The 17886-nt window shown below is 35.3% G+C and overlaps 5 protein-coding genes and 1 long non-coding RNA gene across 7 annotated transcripts; 3 read left to right on the top strand and 3 right to left on the bottom strand.

Annotated features, from left to right (window-relative positions):
- Positions 1-920: 920 nt before the first annotated feature.
- LOC139906060 (uncharacterized) lies at positions 921-3817 on the top strand. Of its 2 annotated transcripts, XR_011781267.1 has the most exons (3): positions 921-1059; positions 1120-2159; positions 2224-3817. It is a non-coding gene; the product is annotated as an uncharacterized lncRNA (long non-coding RNA). The 2 variants fall into 2 exon arrangements; XR_011781266.1 differs by having other exon boundaries at positions 1120-3817.
- Positions 3747-5738, bottom strand: LOC121121546 (zinc finger protein-like 1 homolog). Its single transcript, XM_040716501.2, has 4 exons — positions 5596-5738; positions 5416-5527; positions 4815-5083; positions 3747-4740 (listed from the first exon to the last, which is right to left on the bottom strand). The coding sequence occupies exons 1-4, from the start codon at positions 5695-5697 to the stop codon at positions 4384-4386; spliced, it is 840 nt and encodes a 279-aa protein (XP_040572435.1). The 5' UTR covers positions 5698-5738; the 3' UTR covers positions 3747-4383.
- A 268-nt stretch (positions 5739-6006) lies between these two features.
- Positions 6007-7523, top strand: LOC121121545 (DNA primase large subunit). Its single transcript, XM_040716500.1, has one exon. It carries the CDS (start codon positions 6007-6009, stop codon positions 7453-7455), a length of 1449 nt encoding a protein of 482 aa, XP_040572434.1. The 3' UTR covers positions 7456-7523.
- On the bottom strand, positions 7456-9953 carry LOC121121544 (DNA repair and recombination protein RAD54B). The gene has a single exon (XM_040716499.2). The coding sequence runs from the start codon at positions 9820-9822 to the stop codon at positions 7480-7482; it is 2343 nt and encodes a 780-aa protein (XP_040572433.1). The 5' UTR covers positions 9823-9953; the 3' UTR covers positions 7456-7479.
- Positions 9909-12720, top strand: LOC121121542 (WD repeat-containing protein 91). Its single transcript, XM_040716497.2, has 2 exons — positions 9909-10335; positions 10476-12720. The coding sequence occupies exons 1-2, from the start codon at positions 10208-10210 to the stop codon at positions 12307-12309; spliced, it is 1962 nt and encodes a 653-aa protein (XP_040572431.1). The 5' UTR covers positions 9909-10207; the 3' UTR covers positions 12310-12720.
- Positions 12700-16344, bottom strand: LOC121121543 (uncharacterized). Its single transcript, XM_040716498.2, has 3 exons — positions 14242-16344; positions 13659-14161; positions 12700-13600 (listed from the first exon to the last, which is right to left on the bottom strand). Coding segments are annotated over exons 1-2 (1950 nt in total). The 5' UTR covers positions 16190-16344; the 3' UTR covers positions 12700-13600; positions 13659-14159.
- Between the last annotated feature and the right edge of the window lie 1542 nt (positions 16345-17886).

Raw genomic sequence — 17886 nt, forward strand, 5'->3', positions numbered from 1 at the left:
AATTTGTCAGTCCTAGGATCGGTCCTTATTGGTCTTTTATGGAAACTACGACAGCTGAAATTACGTAGTTACTACTAACTACGTCATTTGAGTTTTATTATAATTCATAACCTACTTCTAAGAGATAAAGTAGGAGCTGTGTGACTAAAAGCAGAGGCTTATAATAATTATTATAGGCCTCTGACTAGAAGGAGAACTTATTATTAATAAGGTTGTACCAATGCATCAGAATCGGCAAGAATCGACCTTTTTTGAAGAATTAGAATCGGTTAGCTCAATAATGCCGATTCCGCCAATACCTGTGATGACTTAATCATATACATTATTAATCAAAAAAAAAATATTATTTCAGATGTTCAATGTTCATTATTTTCTTGGTCCTTATTCTCTTCAATCCTAGCTAGAAGTGAAGAAAATAAAAAGATAGCTGTAGGAATGAAACACCCTAGTGTCCTTAGGAAAAACTCTAAAACACTAAAAAAGATTGGACCGATAAAAAAGAGACTACAAAGGGGAGGGAAGACTGTTTAGGAAAAGTTACATCTACAGAAAAGATAGCAGATTATGTTCACAAGTCTTAATGTTCATAACTCACATGTAAAATAAATAATTGAAATAAATGAAGAAAAAATGCCCGTGTTCTTTATCATGAATGATTCATGACTTAGATGGTCACCTTGTGCACCCTCACCCTCTCCATGTTCAAGAGGGTGAGGGAGGAAGGCTTCGCCTGGCCGATTGTGATTTTTGAGTCTTCTGAGACAGGAGAATAACCACTCCACCTCACAGCTGCTGATGGGCATTGAGGCCAGTTTCACAATCACCTTATATAGCTCCGGCATCAGGCGGATCACTCTTGGGCTTATCAACTCCGCAGCAATATGTGACGAAGCCATGTCTTCTGTGTCAATATTCCCCTAGAGAAACATAAATTTTAAACATATGATGAAAAATGAAACATTACAATGTTCAACCTTGAATTGCTGGAAGATAGCATTGTCTGACTGGAGTTGCTCGAGATAAAGTCTAGAGTGCTTGGCGACACTTTCCATAACACAGGTATCAACCTCACTAACATTGGCGATTGTAATGAGATCCATTGTGATATCTGTATCATAGGTGGCAAATCTGCTCTCAAGCTCCAATACAATCGGCTTGATTGCAACATCGAAATGTGTTGCACGGAAGTACGATTCAGTTGTTCCTCTCCACTTTACTCTCCTCGGAATCTTCGCCTCCTTGAAGTCCAAATCAATTGAGTCTTCCTGGTCAGCTACTGATTTCAGCTAAGACGACTTCAACTCAGCAAGTTTCCAGATTGATTCACAGCGTTTTTCATTCTTAAGATCTTTAAGAGTCCTAATCCCTAGTTTGACTTGTTTTCGGGCCTTTGTTAGGCTAAAAGTCTTCCTTGAAGTTCATCTGACAAGCTAAATGTGTGTCTTAGGAGTGTCTTCGACAGTTCTATGTCGAAAAAAAAATCGTGACTAAAGATCATGTTGAGCAGAGAAGTTGCTGTTGAACTCGACAATGTATTTTATCTTTTCTCATTATTATGAGGGTCTTCATGATTCTGACAATCTCTAGAGATACAGCGTGTACGGCATTGTAGCAGAAACTCCAGCTGGAAGCAGACTGGATCTGAAGATTCCTCATCTTTGCAAGCTCCTCATCTTCACTTGACCTCTTTGGTGACCATTCAATAAAGTTGTATAAAATTTGTTTGCCCCCATTGTATTTCTCAATAGGGTTATATCTGAGAGGAGATCCTTGACTACATGGGCAAGGACATGGGCGTAACAGTGGATGTATACACACAGGAGGGCGCCTCTTTCCACCTGGCGGCAAGATCCTCCTTGATGCCGGATATGTTAGAGGCACCGTCCGCGGTCAGGGAGACAGTGCGGGCGGATGATACATTTATGATAATAAATAACTTTTTAAACTCCTATTTGCTTCATCAATTAACTCTAAAAAGTACATAAATAGTATTATGCCCCTTTTAAGCAGTAACAGTTTAATTTATCTTGTATTCAATTAAACGCATTCTAACGCTCTTAATTATTTCAAAATTACATTACATCCCAAAATAAGAAACAAATACGCACACAACATTTTTCATATGGATTTAAAGTACTTCACATTGAGTGGATATTTGGGTTAGATATTATGTTTAACGTTACTGATTGCAATTAATGTTAAAAGTATTTCTTTTAATCTTAGCTGAAATGTATTTTTTCAATATTGCCTACATGTCAAGGTTTAGTCAAAAGAACTATTTATTTTTAAGAAAAATACACGAATCATATTCAACGGTTCAATCTTTTATATTTATAAAATGACAAGCAATATTTCAAAGAGATGTTATGGTCAATTATAGGGCTTAAATTCAAATTTCTGAGACGAATTGAGATACCTGAGAGTGTTAACTATGGTTTAAAATCTCCGTTTTATCTATTTGACCCCAATATTGTCTTAGACACCTAATTTATTAATTTCCTAATTCTATAACTGTGCCAGTGAATTTTATCTACTTTAAGTACAATTTGCGATGCCTCCAAAGGATTAAGTAAAATCATTTGTTCATTAAAATGAAATATAATTTGTTGGAAAATGTCTTACTGGCAATTTTTGTTCTTAGCCTTCTTACAGACTCATTGTCTACTACCTTAATTATCACTTCCCAATAAATCCCCAGTATTACTCTTAGTCATTCATTCGCATACACTCGTGGTTTCAAATTTATACTTAAATGTTTTCTCCTCAATTACTAAAAAATAATGATAACAGCTTATTAAAAAAAACACTGTTAAGGTTGCCAACAAAAAGTTGCACACTACAAGATGCTCAGGATTTACAACTCTACCCAGATAGAAGCATTCATTTTTTGTATAAAAAAGTTGATTGAAATTAAGAGTTGTTTTTTGTCAACAACTTTGTTTTTATTTATAATAATAATATATTTTAAAAAGGACGATACCCTGTGTCCAGCAGACATAGAGCAGTTCCCATAGAATGAAAGGAGTTGAGTAAATAACTATGTATTAAAATAAAATAATTATTCATGTTGATCATAAAAAATAAATAAGTTCGAATACATATTTGATCTGGATAGTTTTTGAAATGAAGTTTGGATGTAAAGGGTTCACACCTTGTTAGATTAAAATGGATGAACAAAGATTTTTTTTAAATAAATAAAAGATGTTTTCGAGAAAGGTTTTTAATTAAATCCGATTTAGTTCGCTTTGTACTCTAAGGTATATAAAGCGTGATATTAAGACATCATGCTATCATTTATCAAAAACAACAATATGAAGCATTACAGCAGCATTCCAGCTATCTTAGTAATTATTTCTTTATTTTCAATGGTCCAAAGCGGAACCTCAGATGCGAAAAATGAAGAAGAATTCAATTGGTATATGTCAAATGAAAACGGGGATCCAGTTTCTTTTGATGAAATACAAGATCATTATCGACCTCTTAGAGCAATTCGAATAACAAGAAACGACGATTCCCAAAACCAGAGGTTCCCTCGAACTCCAATACGAATCACACGTGCCCCACTGAGAATAACAAGGACACAGCCAAAACCTATACGTTCACCCATCAGACTTACGAGGGCCTCATACGTGCGACTAACCAAGTAAATTAATATTTGACTCATATTACTAATAGTCATACATACATCTAAAACTAACATCTTTAGTTGTAATTGTGTTGAAACTCAAATAATTATTATTTATTAGTCACTGTTAATATAAATTTTTTATTAATAATAAATAAAAATATCGAAAATAACCAACTAGCTCTTATTAAATGCATTACTTTGACACAAGAATGAAACTTTATTATTGGATAAAATACTTCGAAGGTTATAGGTAAAACAAATATTCTAATATTTTAAAAAAATCTAAAAATATATTCATTTCAATAAAGATGGATATAAACCAAGTTCTTATGATATAAGAGATTATGATTTTAAGCGGTCATGAAGTGTGATACATAGTGAAAATTTATTCACACCTTCTTTTACACCTTATTAACAGAAATGCAGTTAATTGAAATATAAACATTCAAAACTATAAAAAGTATGTACAAATTATTATCATAAAAACATGTAGTGAGACTGGATATTTTGAAAATTTCAATTTTATTCCATATTACTACTTAGAGTTACGAAAAGCAAGCAGTTTTTCAGAATGAATTTGTTAGCATACTTGGGAAAAAATGCATCCTCATTTAAATAAAGAATTTAAGTAATATGATCTATTTTTTAACTTAATGAAATAAAAGTCTCAGTGATGATGTAAACAATCTTTGATTTAACATATATAGCTTTAAAACTCAATTTATAAAAAAACAAAAAAAGTCGTGAAAATTGAATCAACGATTACTAACACGAATTTCCGGATTATTCATGGGGTCAAACATGGGGCTATCATTAACTCTTCGATCACCCGCAATCACAGAAAAGAGAACTATTATGCTTAGAACACCAAAAAGAAAGATTAAAAAATATAATAAATATTTGTTCCGACCAAAATTTCTTCTACTTGCATAGGGGAAAAAATTTCTCCACCAACGGTAAAATGCCTCAAGAGGACTTCTTCGTTTATACTTATCGTCATCAGGATCATTTGTTACTCGAATAACAGTCGACGGTGATGGTGCTCTATTTGAAGCTAATGTAGCATGGTGAGGATAGTGTGTCAAAGTAGATTCCATATTATTTGATCGAATCTTTAAGTAAAAAGAATCAAAGTACATAATTATAAGCCTAGTGAAAATAATGAATGATTTATGAACATGCTCACCTGCAGACATTCTCCTTCTGGAGAGGGACGAGGGCCAATTTTTGCACTTGGCCTAATTTCAGACTCATTATCCAAAAGTTTCATTCCCAATCCAGCTCTAGCCCAATTCACATCTGATAGAGTCTTTCTGAGTTCATCAGCTATTGGGGACACCAAATTATCTGGTGGAAATATGCATTCACTACAAATTTGACAAACATATCCAGCAGGTGCCGTGTCCGAGGGTAACGAACGAGCATATTTGTCAAGACAGGCCCAATGAAATACATCTTTAAAATAAAATAAAGTGAAGAAATCAATCTTAGTACTATAGTATATAAAAACATGAGTTCAATTCATTCATCCATAGAATTTAAAGAACAAATGAGACTGGGCGTTTCACGAGGAAAAAATAAAAAGGCTACTGGATTAATTTAAAAACAAAAACGAGTCTTTCATTTTTGAATGAGCAGGTGGATCGACAATAATTATATTTAGAACGTATGTTACCCACATTGATCTTGAAAAAGTATGCCTCATTTTTGCGAAGAGAAGATCAGATGTTGCCATTGAAGTGGCTATGGGCTACAAATGTGAATGGAGGAATTGTAAACAGACTTACGATAGCAGACTAAACGAACACAGACTTGATCTGTCAACTGATGGGAACAGAATTGACATCTCGGGCTATAATCAGAGTCCTGTAACCATTGAAGATAACTTTGAACCACACACTAGAATCAGATAAAAATGAGAGAAGAATGAATGAAAGAAAGGGGTGTGGGAGCGACGGAAAGTGAACCTTTTTATGATTGTCGACCATACAATTCTCGCAAACGTTGACACGATGTTCGTAGCAGAACTGGTTGGTCATATTCCTCTTGGGACACTTGCAGAGGCCCATGTTGGAGGATTAAGGTATTTTCTGGAGGAGTACGAGGTGCTTGAGAATGGGCAATGCAATGGAAAAGATGACGTGTACTGTCTATGTTCTTGAAATTTTTTTTTTAGCAGTAAGCTGTCAGTACGACTTATGAGGAGTACGTATGACGATTCATGGGCTCAGTTATGACGTCATCTTAGTTGTTCTTCTCCTTCTTGATTTGCCCGGGAATTGCAAAGCTAGAGCTGGACATTTCATATTGATATTCAGTTTTCTATTCTGAGCTTTATAGCTTGAGAAGTTCGGAGTTCCGCTTGATTTCCTATCTGAATGGAATTTGCCAAGTCAAGTCAACGGAGAAACCGATTGGCAGCAAAACGCTCCCAACTGGACTGGAAAGGGTCCTCCCTCCATGAGCTCTATCCTTCCGCCCTCCAACTCTACGATTCCGCTCCTCGTGATGACATTTCTCTTGAGGAATTTGAGGGGCTTGCCCTTGAAAGACTCAAATTACTTCGAATCTTTGAAAAGAATTCCAGTAATCACGGATCGGAATGGAGACCTAAAGTAGAAGCGGATCTGAAATCCTCAGGACTGGAGTCTTTCATTCAAGTCTTTGGGCATTGTTCGCGTCATAATGAGAATCGTAGAAAGGATCATCTGTCTCACTTTATTCTTCGCCTCGCTTACGCTAGAACTGAGGAGCTTCGAAGATGGTTCATTACACAGGAAATGGATCTCTTCCGCTTTCGCTTTCAATACATGAGCTCTACAGAACTCGAAGAATTCATGAAATCTAACAAACTCAATTACAGTCCTCTGGACACGGATGAACAGGTTCTACTGGCCGACAAGCTCAAAGAATCCAATCCCTATGCTGCAATGGCCTCACAAAATTATTTTAAAGTGCATTTTACCGAAACACTGGAGCTTGTTCGTCAACGCCGTGCATTTTTATCCAAGGGCTTTGTTTATGTGCCAGATTCAGAGATCATATCACTTCTTAACTGGACTTTCAAATCTCTCTTGACTCAAAATCTTGTTTTGACATGCAAAACATTGCCTAATCTTGATGAAGATGAACGTCTTGTCAAAATGTTAAATGACTTGGATAAGCGATATGTTGGAAAGGATTATTCAAACGTAGCATCAGATAGAGTTTTACCTGAACATATAGCTCCACTTTCTGAAAAGTCATTTCCACTTTGTATGAAGCATATTCATGATACTTTAACTAATGATCATCACATCAAGTATAGGGCTAGGATTCAATATGGATTGTTCCTAAAAGGAATTGGTCTTACCCTAGAGGATGCATTATCCTTCTTTAAGGGGGAATTTACAAAGTCTCACGTCAAATTGGATACTTTTGACAAGGAGTATACTTACAATATACGCTACAATTATGGTCTAGAAGGTAAGAAGGTAAACTGGGCCCCCTGGAACTGCATCAAAATTATTAAAGAAAACGTGGGTCCGGGTGAAAATCACGGATGTCCTTATCGACACAACGATCAAAATTCACTTCGATCACAACTTGTCTCAAGTGGAATGAAAGAAGAGGATATACAAGAAGTTCTAAGACTTTCTCGTGAGGGACACTATCAAAAAGCGTGTTCTTATCAATTCCAAGCCCGTAAAGGCTATGAAATATCTACAGGCCTCGTTAATCATCCCAATCAGTTTTATTTAGAGTCACAGCAAGGTCCTAATAAGGAAAACACAACCAAAACGAATGTCAAATCTGAAAGGGTGTTAGTTTTTAATAATTCTAAATAATTTTATATTAAATCATTATATTATTTAGTTTATTTTATTTTGAAATAAAAATGTTAAAAAATCTTGAACTCCTAGAACTAATGGATCATCAATGTTATTTTTAATTTCTTCAATTGGAAAGTGATTCCATTTGAGTAAATTTTTTAAACTAGATCTTTTTTTAGGCTCTAGCATGGATGATTGCTTTTGGCCTAACTGACACTTACGCCTAGTGGGCTCAGGTGATTGGTCCTTTGTATTTGATCTTCCGTTATGACATGACTCACACGATAACAATACATGAGTTTCACAGTCATTCTCCAAACCTGAGGTCAAACTAAATAAGTCTTTGAGTTCCTCTTGTGTAAAATGATTAATCGCAGTTTTTGCATCAACCACTCCATCTCCAAGACCTTGTTTAGTAACTTGACGCTGGAAAATTTTCTCTTCAATTGTCCCCGTAGTAATTAGACGATATACAAAAACCGGCTTGGTCTGACCATCACGCCAAACTCGGGCCATGGCTTGTATGTCATGAGATGGATTCCAATCAAGATCATACATGATAATTCGTGAAGCTCCAATCAAATTAAGTCCAGTTCCACCGGCTTTTGAACTTAGAAGTAGAACAAAATCATCAGAAAATTTGTTATTGAACCTATTAACTATAGACTGTCTTTTTGAGCCTGGCGTTGAGCCATCAAGCCTAAGGGATTTGAAATTAAATTTCGAGCAAAGTATCTCCAAAACGTCCAGAACTTTGGTGGATATGGATACAATTACTATTTTTTCTCCAGTAGATTTTAACGTATTAAGCATAGATGATACTATTTCAATTTTACTACCCCGATCTTTATTTGCAGAGTTGCTATCCGACTCATTTTCCAAAATTAACGATGTGTCATTGCATATTTTCCTTAGAGTAATTATTGTTGTAAAAACACACTCTGAATTGAATCCCTCACAAAAAATTTGGTCGATCACTTTTTTATATAATTCCTTTTGTAGTGGCGATAGACCACAAAATAAAACATTTTCTGTCTTCGGCGGAAGAAATGAGCTTATTACATCCTGAGTTCGTCTTAAAATAAATTTTTCAGTGATGCTACTCAATTCTTCTATTTTTAAGTTTCCAACTTCTGCATCTTCTTCAGAAGAATTGGGTTGCTTACTTCTAAGAATGGGTGTTTCAAAATTTCGAACAAAGTCATTACTAGAACCAAGAATATTAGGATTAACCAAAGAAATGAGGGAGTAAAATTCTTTCAAGTCATTTTGGACCGGTGTACCCGTAAGAATAACTCGTTTCTTTGTACCATTCATGGACTGGATAAGTGTTGATGCCTTAATAGAACTATTCTTTAAACGGTGACCCTCGTCAGCAATTAAAAGCTGAAAATCAAGACGCGAAATTTCATTGAAACATCGTACAAACATCTCATAGGATATGATCACAACAGGTTCATTGGGATATTTAAGGTATTCCGTGATTTTACTGGAAGATGATTCCCCAACATAAACTTTCAGTCTTTCTGGCCCTAGCCATTTGTTGAATTCCTCTTTCCAATTTCCAAGTAAGGAGCTAGGAGCAAGAATAAGACATCGCTTGATCTCAGGCATTCCGTTCCAAGGGCCTTGTTTGAGGAGAGTATATACCAAGGAAATAGTTTGTAGAGTTTTACCAAGACCCATCTCATCAGCAAGAATAGCTCCATAGTATCCTGGAGTACGATATCCCATTAAACATTTGTAAATAAAGAGAATACCATCCTTTTGATGAGAACGAAGCACCTTAGTTAGACGGGAGTCAACACAAACATCTGTGACGACTTCCTCTCGAGAAATACATAAATCAAGAGGAGGTCTTGGCATGACAAAGGAGGCTACATTGTCATCTTGCAAGGTTCGTAGCGTTGACGCCTTTCCAATACGACGTATTCTTTTGTATTTAATAGGTATTGGAGGCATAGAAGAGTTCTCTGATTCTACGTTGTCTGAAGAGAAGATCTCTTCGTTAATTTGTACTTCCCGTCCACCAAATGAAAGAACAGTAACTCCAGGCTCAACATTACTCAGTTCTGCAAGCTTCATTCCAGTGCCTCGAGCAATTTCAGAGGATCCATCCAATGACTTGAGGATGGCAAGTCGCTGGGATGCTTCAAGGACAAGAAGAGCATCCTCCTCCCACTTTTTGTTTTTTCTTCCACTGGCTTTACACCAGAGGACTTTGAAGGTCCTCAATCCATTTGTATTCTCATTGACATTGGGTGTTGCCGTTGGAGTAATAACGGCATCAGTAGAAGTATTATTAGAGTCAAGGTTTTCTTTAGACAGAGGAATAAGTCTTTTTCCCGCGGGTTTTTGAAGTCCGATTCTCCGCTTATACATTGCAGTTGCTGTGAGGTGGGAGTGGAGACTGCAGACTGGAGACTGGAAAGTGCTCCCTCCTCCCTCCCTCCCTCCCTCTCTCCCTCACACTCAAACGGCAAGCTGCTTCCCTCTTCTCATTTGACATCTCACATCTTAGTTATTAAGCTGTTATTACTTCAGCTCACTCTCGAGTCTGGAGGGCCTCAGCATCAGCTGACGTCTAATCAAGAGATAAAAAGTGGAGGCCGGTCCTGGACAGCAAGATACTACTTATTAAGTTATTAGTTAGGAAATAGGAGTGAGTGGACACTATCAGCTATCAGTCTAATTTCCGCTTATCATTGTGGGTCTTAGTGATAGCTTGATTTCTTTGTCAGATCTCGCCACTCTCCACATTTCCATCATGGCTCAATACGGGTTCATTGATGATTTGATCAAGGAGTACCTTTTGTTCCGAGGATTCTCCTCCACTCTTAAAACATTTGAGCTAGAGTTAAAGACTGAAAAAGAAAAGGGATTTCGTGTAGACCGGTGAGTGAAAATAACTGAAAAAACTCCCTATTAATTTGAGCATATTCATTAATATAATTTGATTAATCATAAATGATATAATTTATATATCTACTGTCTCTAAGAACGAGTTCTTCATCTTATCTTATTCATTTTTTCAGACTCGTTGATCAATTTCTCTCCATGATCAATAATCATGATCTCCATGCCTTGAAGGAATTGTGGTCGCATTTGAGTACCCGATACTTTTCTCGTCTGGATCCGGCTCGTACGGCTGCGGCAAATCGATTGGAAACAAGTTTATTGAAGTTATATCTCGTTTCTTGTGTTCAAACTCGACATTCCGACAAAGTGAAGGAATTTTTTGATAAAATGACGCCTGAAATACAGGGTATGTCTGAATGGAAGGAATGGTTTGCACTACCTTTTATTAAAAATCCAGAGGAAGTACCCACATTTGCTCCATTTTTTAGTCGTACATGGCAAGATACTCTCATTTTGTCTCTTTTTAATTTTTTGTCAATTTTGTACTCATGTCTACCTCCACCAAGAATTGCAGAGTTTCAAAACACTTCTATCAAGCTCCGAAAACTCAGAGAGGATAATGAAGCTATGAGAAGGAAAATCCTCTCTTTTGGCCAAAAGGGATCCTCCTTCAAAGACGTTGAAGAACTTCCATTTAGAGCTACAATGAGTCCGCCTCATGTGATGGATGACTTTTATATTATTGCACAAGAAGCACCCACATCCAATAATCCGTCCTCCAAATCTCTTAAAAGTTTTCTTAAAAATTTTACGACTCCTTCTTCATCGCAAAGTCAGGTTCTTCATCCACAAAAAACGGTACCTTTATCAACAAAAAGTTCACCTAATGGAAGTGTCGCGAGAAAACGCTCTTCATCTAAAACACGGCATGTTCCTGTTAGACGAGTTGCTGCCATGCCCTCGGTCCATCAAACGGAATTTAATGTGGCTTCTGCACTAATGGACGATGCTCTTAAAGAGCCTCTCCTAGGTGGAGGTTTAGCTTATCTTCCTTTGAGTCATGGAGAATTTGTAGAACATCGTTCTGAAGTGACGCAAGTTAAATTTTCCTCTTCTGGAAGAATTATCATATCTGGTGATGTAGATGGAATAATAAAAGTATGGAGTCCCTCTCCTGAAGATCCTCAAACCTTAAGTACTTTTATATCCCCTTCTGGAATTACAGCCCTTGATTGGGTAGGTAATTCCGAGAAAAATTTTGTTTATGGAACTACTAGTGGTTTGATTCGTATTTGTGATCATATAGATAGAAGTTCGGTCGTAGATTTTCAAAGCAAAGAAAATGGAAGCATTTTTCATCTTACTTCGAGTCTAAGCGGTTCTGTTTTTGCAGTTTCCTCTGTGGGTCATGAGAAAACTGGAAGTAGTTACTACATTTATGACATGAAAGTTGGTAAAGTAAAAAATGATTTTATTTCTATTACTCCAACTCCTACAATTACATGCTCTGCCTTTAACCATAATACAACTCTATCCATAACCGGTGGAATGGACGGAAAAATAAGAGTTTTTGATCTTCGAAAAAACGATTGTTTATCTTCCTGGTCTGTTAAGGACGCATCTCCAATTACGAGCCTACAACTTTCAGCTGATGAGAATACCGTGTATGTTTTAACACAAGATGGATATTTTAGTCAATGGAGTCTTGCCCAGACGGGTAGTAAATTGTCTGAGCAAATGTTACAGGACTCTTATTTCAATGAAGGTATGTACCCACGGTCAGCATGGGGAAAACAATTTGCTATTATGGGAAAACATCTTTTGTGTTGCTCTATATCTGGTGGTGTAATTTACGAAAAGACACCAACATTAGTCAAAGTTTTAGGATTAAAAGGTCATGAGAGTCACGCCACTTGTGTTGACTGGTCAGGTGCTGGGGATGGTGGAGGTCCTTGCATAACAGCAGACGCTAATGGTCGTGTTAGAGGATGGACATTACTAAGTCGATAACAGACGTGTCAGTATTTGCCACTTAGTTAGTTTTAATATCTCAAAAATTGAGTTTCTAAATTAAATCAAAAACAAAAGTAAGAATATCTTTATTGATCAAACTAAAAAAAAGGAAATAAGTGTCATTATGTAATAGATTGGTTGATAGAAGTTCTTTGAATATTCTACTTACATATGTTCCTTATCGAAAGGAAATTTTTCAAGTCATTCCACAGATAAAGAATAATAATTATTTGTACTTGTAACATGTCCTAAGATGTTGCAATCCATTTTATGTGGATTTTTTTATTAGATATTTCATTGTTTAATATAAATGATTATTTTTTACTGTTTTATATTTTCAATAGTTAACGTACCTGATGTTAAACGTCATTTTGAATAAACAACTTATTTTTAGTTCAGTCTTATAAATTATAAGGAGTACGTATTTTATTTCATACTAAACTATTATTATCTTTTGCATTCACACTCTATATGATTTATTAAGCTAAATATATTTGATACAAATTAAAAGCCAAAACGTTTTTTAACAAAGTTTTCATTCTTGAATAATTAATGGCAGAACAATCTCTGCAAAAACAATATTAACAATGTAGATTTTTATTCAGAAAATTGTTTAGGTTCTAGAATAACCTTTTCCGTCACTTTTCTAAACTTTTTTATCATTCTCCGAATAGGCAAAATTATTTCCAGAGTATGAGTGTAAATCATGGAACGATTTGCTCCATTTATAACTAAATGCTGGCATCCAGGTACTCTTGAAACTATATCTTGCGCACTTCTAGACCATGCTTGGTTAAGGAACGGAGGGTATAATTCGTCATAATAATTTCCTGTCATGACTGTTATATCATCAATACTTTTGGATCTTTTAGGTGCTGTATTAAGGGTAGTGTCCAACTGATTAGTGCTTTGTTGCAAGTTGAGATATTCTTCCAATGCGGCTTCTAAACGACTTGGATTACACAAATGATGTTTTTCTCTTCGTAACACTTCGGAGGGAATTAAATGTTCAAATCCTTTGAAAGGCCTTAATATACCACTAAGAACAGCTAAGCGATTCAATCCAGCTAATGCACCAAGCTTTAACATACGAATCCATGGGATAATGGTTGAATCCCTAAATTCTTGCCAAGAGTGGTCTTTTCCAATTGTATCGAACATAGAATTCGTCATCGGATTAATAAGAACGAGACCAGAAACTTGCTCGTTATGAATTTTAGAATACATTAGCATATTAATTGCTCCTACTTCTGCACCTACCAATATGAATGGCTGTTTTTGAGGAAAACTAAAAATTAAAAGAAATATCTCATTACAATAGTCATATCGAACATTTTAACTCTAACCTGTAAGTAATAAGCCTGTGTAAATCGTGAACCATCCGAACGGAAGAAAAAGGGGCACCAGCCACTTTAGACACAATTAATTCTCCTGGATCTGAGACATTTAGAATTTTAGGCATGTCACTTCTTCCTAATCCAGCTCTATCATATATACAGACTTTTGTGATTTTATTGAGTTGATTCAATATGGGTAGCCATACATCTGAAGACATTCCTATGGGAGAATCAAATATCACCGTTGGCAATCCTTCTCCAGAGCAATTCATGTACATATTTTGACTGAAGCCAATATCAAATCTTTCAGATTTCATGTCTTGCTCTTCCCTTTGTAACGCAGCGAAATTTAGGATTGGAGGAATTATTATGAATATACCAATCCACTTTAAAACCTCAAATTTGAAACTACTATCTACATTTCGATCATTTGAATTTGAAGAATCTCTTTGGAAGAGGGATTTCAAAGAGAATTGTAGCCAACGATTTGATGCTCTACCTTCCATTAGATTCTAAATAAATTTAAAGAAGAATATGAAAAACAATAAGATTAAGACAATTTAAAAAAAAGTGTTCTAGAAATTATTATTACAGTGCATTGACGAAGATTCCATACGATCTTTAAAAAAGTAATTTTTTACGTTAATTTTATAGTCATATTTATTATGTATGCTCAAAAGATGTTTTCCATACTGAAAAGCAGAATTATCTCTGAATTCTTCACAATAGTCACAATTGTAAACATGTGTTTGATCTGAATGAATTTTAGTTTTGAGTATATGTTTCCTTAAATTCTCTATTGTAGCACACTTGAAAGAGCAAAAACGACATTGAAATAAGTTTTTTTCTATAGTATGCGCTGTCATGATATGTCTTTTCAAATGTTGAGATGAGAGAGTTGAGTAATTACATCTAGAACAAGATTGGAGTGTATTAAGATTGCCATGCTTAAGTCTTTTATGTCTATTTATTTCACTTATTCTCTTAGCTCGGAATGTGCCACAGTCTGAACATATTAGGGGCTTATTCGATGAATGAATAAGGAAATGGCTCTTTAATTCAGAGGATGTTGCAAAAGTAGCATTGCAAATGGAGCACATATTATCCTGATTCATGTAACCAATGGTGGTTATTTTGTTTGATTTATAAGAACTATGATTTCTCTTAAAATGTAAGTCTCTAAGAAGTCGTTTCTTATTTGAATAAGGACATTCTGAGCATACAAAATCGCCCTTTGTTGAAAGATGGGAAGTTTTAATGTGTTGACGGAGTTCCTCCGCCGTTAAAAATAGTCTATAACATTCGTTACAACGTGATGTGTCAGGATCGTGCACTTTTAAATGCTGCCAAAGTTTTGTCTTGGGAAATGTCTTGTTGCATAAGGGACAGTTTGCACGAAATGGATCACTATTGGTCGAATGCTTTAAAGCTCGATGAAAATAAAGCATGGCCATTGTATCACAATTAAAATGAGAGCAGTCCTCACACTTGAAGTTCCCTTTCTTTACATTAGATAATGCCTCATCGGTATATTTACATGCTTTATTTCGAACATGAACCCCCAAATCTTGGGAGCGTGGAAAACGTAGCCCACATAATGCACACTGTGAACATAAGGTCGAGTGAACGTTTAGAACATGATCTTTATATTCATCACTAGAAAAAAAGAGATCCGAACAAAATTCACATTCCTCCACTTTTTTGTTTTCAAGAGTTTCTGATGGATGATAATGAAACAAGTGTTTTTTATATGAGATCCTAAGTCGAAAAGCTTCATCGCAGTGATCACAGGGAATAAGAATAATTTTTCGTATAACTATAGGTACAGATCGATTAATAACAGCAACAATTTCCAAGTGATTCTTGGAATCCAAATGATTCAACATAACATAACTACTTTGAGCTCTAAATCGACAAAAAGAGCACCAATAATGTACATATTTTCCCAGTACATTTTCTGAAGGACCATGAGACGTTTTCCAATGAAGAAGGAACTCCTTATGCCAATTACAGTAAAAAGAACAGGACTGGCATTGATATGGAGCTTCTTTAACAATATCCGTGATATATTTTAAAACTAACGCATCATTGTCTGTCCTTTTTCGTTGATGGTGATGATGGTAATGACTGATCAAGTGTTTTCCAATTTGATGAGACTGAACATTAGCTTTACAGGAGGGACATTGGTCCACTGAGTGTGAGGAGAGGAGTGGAAACAATTGTTCAAGTTGATCCTCTGCATCCATGAGGGAAGGAAGCTCCTCGCTCATCCCTCCTATCTCAACATCATCAGCATCCTTGAGAAATGAGAGGAGATTCAACTTCTTGTTGCCCTGATGGGAGTCGTAGAGGCTTGAGCACAAAACATCCTCTTCTGGTTGATTAGAAATTAAGTTGAGGGATAGGAAAAAATCGTTGGCTGAAATCAGCGGGCTTGAACTTCGACAACCCTCGCGACGATGCTTTACATAATTATCAAGCCCGAAAATAGTTCTTCGGCACTTTAAACAGTAATGAGAGTCATCCTCCTCGTCATCCATCCTTGTCTTGATACTTGATTGACAGTTACGATTAAATAGGCAACACAAACACGAGTCACAACTCACACCCGTTGTTAATTAATAATTCACAATTGGTATTTATTTTATTTTATTATACGTGTGATCGAACAACAGCTATTTAGCTGGAGATAAAAACTGAAAAATATAGATAGAGTGATGCCGCAGTCAATACTCCGGCCCCATCATCGTTACATATTTATTGTACCACGCAACCTGTATTCCAAAAAGCAAATAAAGGCTCAAAAACTTTTGGTAGTTAGCCATATATGTCAATTAGACCAACTGCTATTTATCATTTAATTATTAACGTACTTTTCATATTATATCTCCACAATGTTTAAGAATGTATAAGTCAGAGAAGAAATTGAAATCCCGTACATGCGTTGATTCTCCGAGGAGAGATCATGATCGTAATCTGTTCTAGGACAGATTTTCTTAGGAGAACAAATAATTCTACTAGTAGAGATTACAATACTATTCTCTTCCAGGAAAAATTACAATTTTATTGAGGGAGATAGTAGCATTGAATATGTGAAGAAGTTGCGTGTTTTCAAAATATGACGCCTTGTTATACGCTATATGGTATTGTATATTGCAATATTGTACAAAAAGGATTCTTTCATTGCCGGTTTATTTTCTTTTATTTTTTGTGAAAATGCTGGGAATTGTGATTCCTGTTAGTGAACTGACTAAAAAGATTTTTTCACTGCATGAATCACTTCTAAGATAATAAGGGGGGGCCCTTAAATAAAAATTATTTTTTACCATTTTTTAGAATGATTCAAACTGATCTAAAAACCCTGTATAAAATCGGTGTCAGGAAAAAATGGCAATGGAAGAAGCGCCAATCACTTAATTCTCCGTTATTAATTACAATATCATAAGACATGATGGACTATTCATATTGGACGAGATTCCCCACCCAAGGAAGGAGTCGATTAATTAATGAAGTATATGAAAAACACTTCTAAATTAAAAATGTGTCACTTCATTTATCCCATTGTTTGTGTGTATTATGTTTGATATGTTTCAACATTAAAATAATAACTAATATATCATATTCATGCTTTGATAATTCTAAGTAAACATATTTATTTTATCACAAATTGATAGATGTAACTTTTATGATTTTTCCTATGGAATAAGATCTAAATTACTTGAAAATTACGAATTTTTTAACATCCATAAGCCGAAAATAACGATTGAAATTACTAATATGATGATATATATTTTATTCATAAAACTAACTTTTTAAGGGCATTTGAAAAAATATTAGTGTATTTATGATCAAAAGAATTGGACTAATACCCACCATGATCAAAAGAAATAAAAAAGATTGTATTTCTCTGTAATTGTAAGGTAAACCTGAGTTAAATAGACACAACAGTTTCACAAAATGGCAAACTTTTAAAATACAATATAGTTAAGAGAAATATAAGGCACCTGAAATCATTGAGGGCCTGAAACCTTCCCATAGAGTTGGCTCTAACTATACGTGCCTAAATTAACCCAATTAGATAATTACATGAGTGTCGAGTAATATTTTTTAGAGCTGCATTGAATCCAAATTAGTATTAAGGAATACAAGCTGGCTCACTTTAGTTTAGCTTAGTTCAATATTCCTTACATCCTAAAACTTACATATCGCATGAATAATGTTGTAACTTGTCTTGTAG

This window comes from Lepeophtheirus salmonis, chromosome 7 (assembly GCF_016086655.4).
Source record: "Lepeophtheirus salmonis chromosome 7, UVic_Lsal_1.4, whole genome shotgun sequence".
Classification (NCBI taxonomy): Eukaryota; Metazoa; Arthropoda; class Copepoda; order Siphonostomatoida; family Caligidae; genus Lepeophtheirus; species Lepeophtheirus salmonis.

Coding starts and splice junctions, on each gene's coding strand:
- LOC121121546 (XM_040716501.2), bottom strand. CDS start 5,697: ATGGGCCTCTGCAAGTGTCCCAAGAGGAATATGACCAACCAGTTCTGC. Junction 5,528..5,595: donor TGGTCGACAATCATAAAAAG/GTTCACTTTCCG, acceptor ATCTGATTCTAG/TGTGTGGTTCAAAGTTATCT. Junction 5,084..5,415: donor TGTTCGTTTAGTCTGCTATC/GTAAGTCTGTTT, acceptor TTTATTTTAAAG/ATGTATTTCATTGGGCCTGT.
- LOC121121545 (XM_040716500.1), top strand. CDS start 6,007: ATGGAATTTGCCAAGTCAAGTCAACGGAGAAACCGATTGGCAGCAAAA.
- LOC121121544 (XM_040716499.2), bottom strand. CDS start 9,822: ATGTATAAGCGGAGAATCGGACTTCAAAAACCCGCGGGAAAAAGACTT.
- LOC121121542 (XM_040716497.2), top strand. CDS start 10,208: ATGGCTCAATACGGGTTCATTGATGATTTGATCAAGGAGTACCTTTTG. Junction 10,336..10,475: donor AAGGGATTTCGTGTAGACCG/GTGAGTGAAAAT, acceptor TCATTTTTTCAG/ACTCGTTGATCAATTTCTCT.
- LOC121121543 (XM_040716498.2), bottom strand. CDS start 16,189: ATGGATGACGAGGAGGATGACTCTCATTACTGTTTAAAGTGCCGAAGA.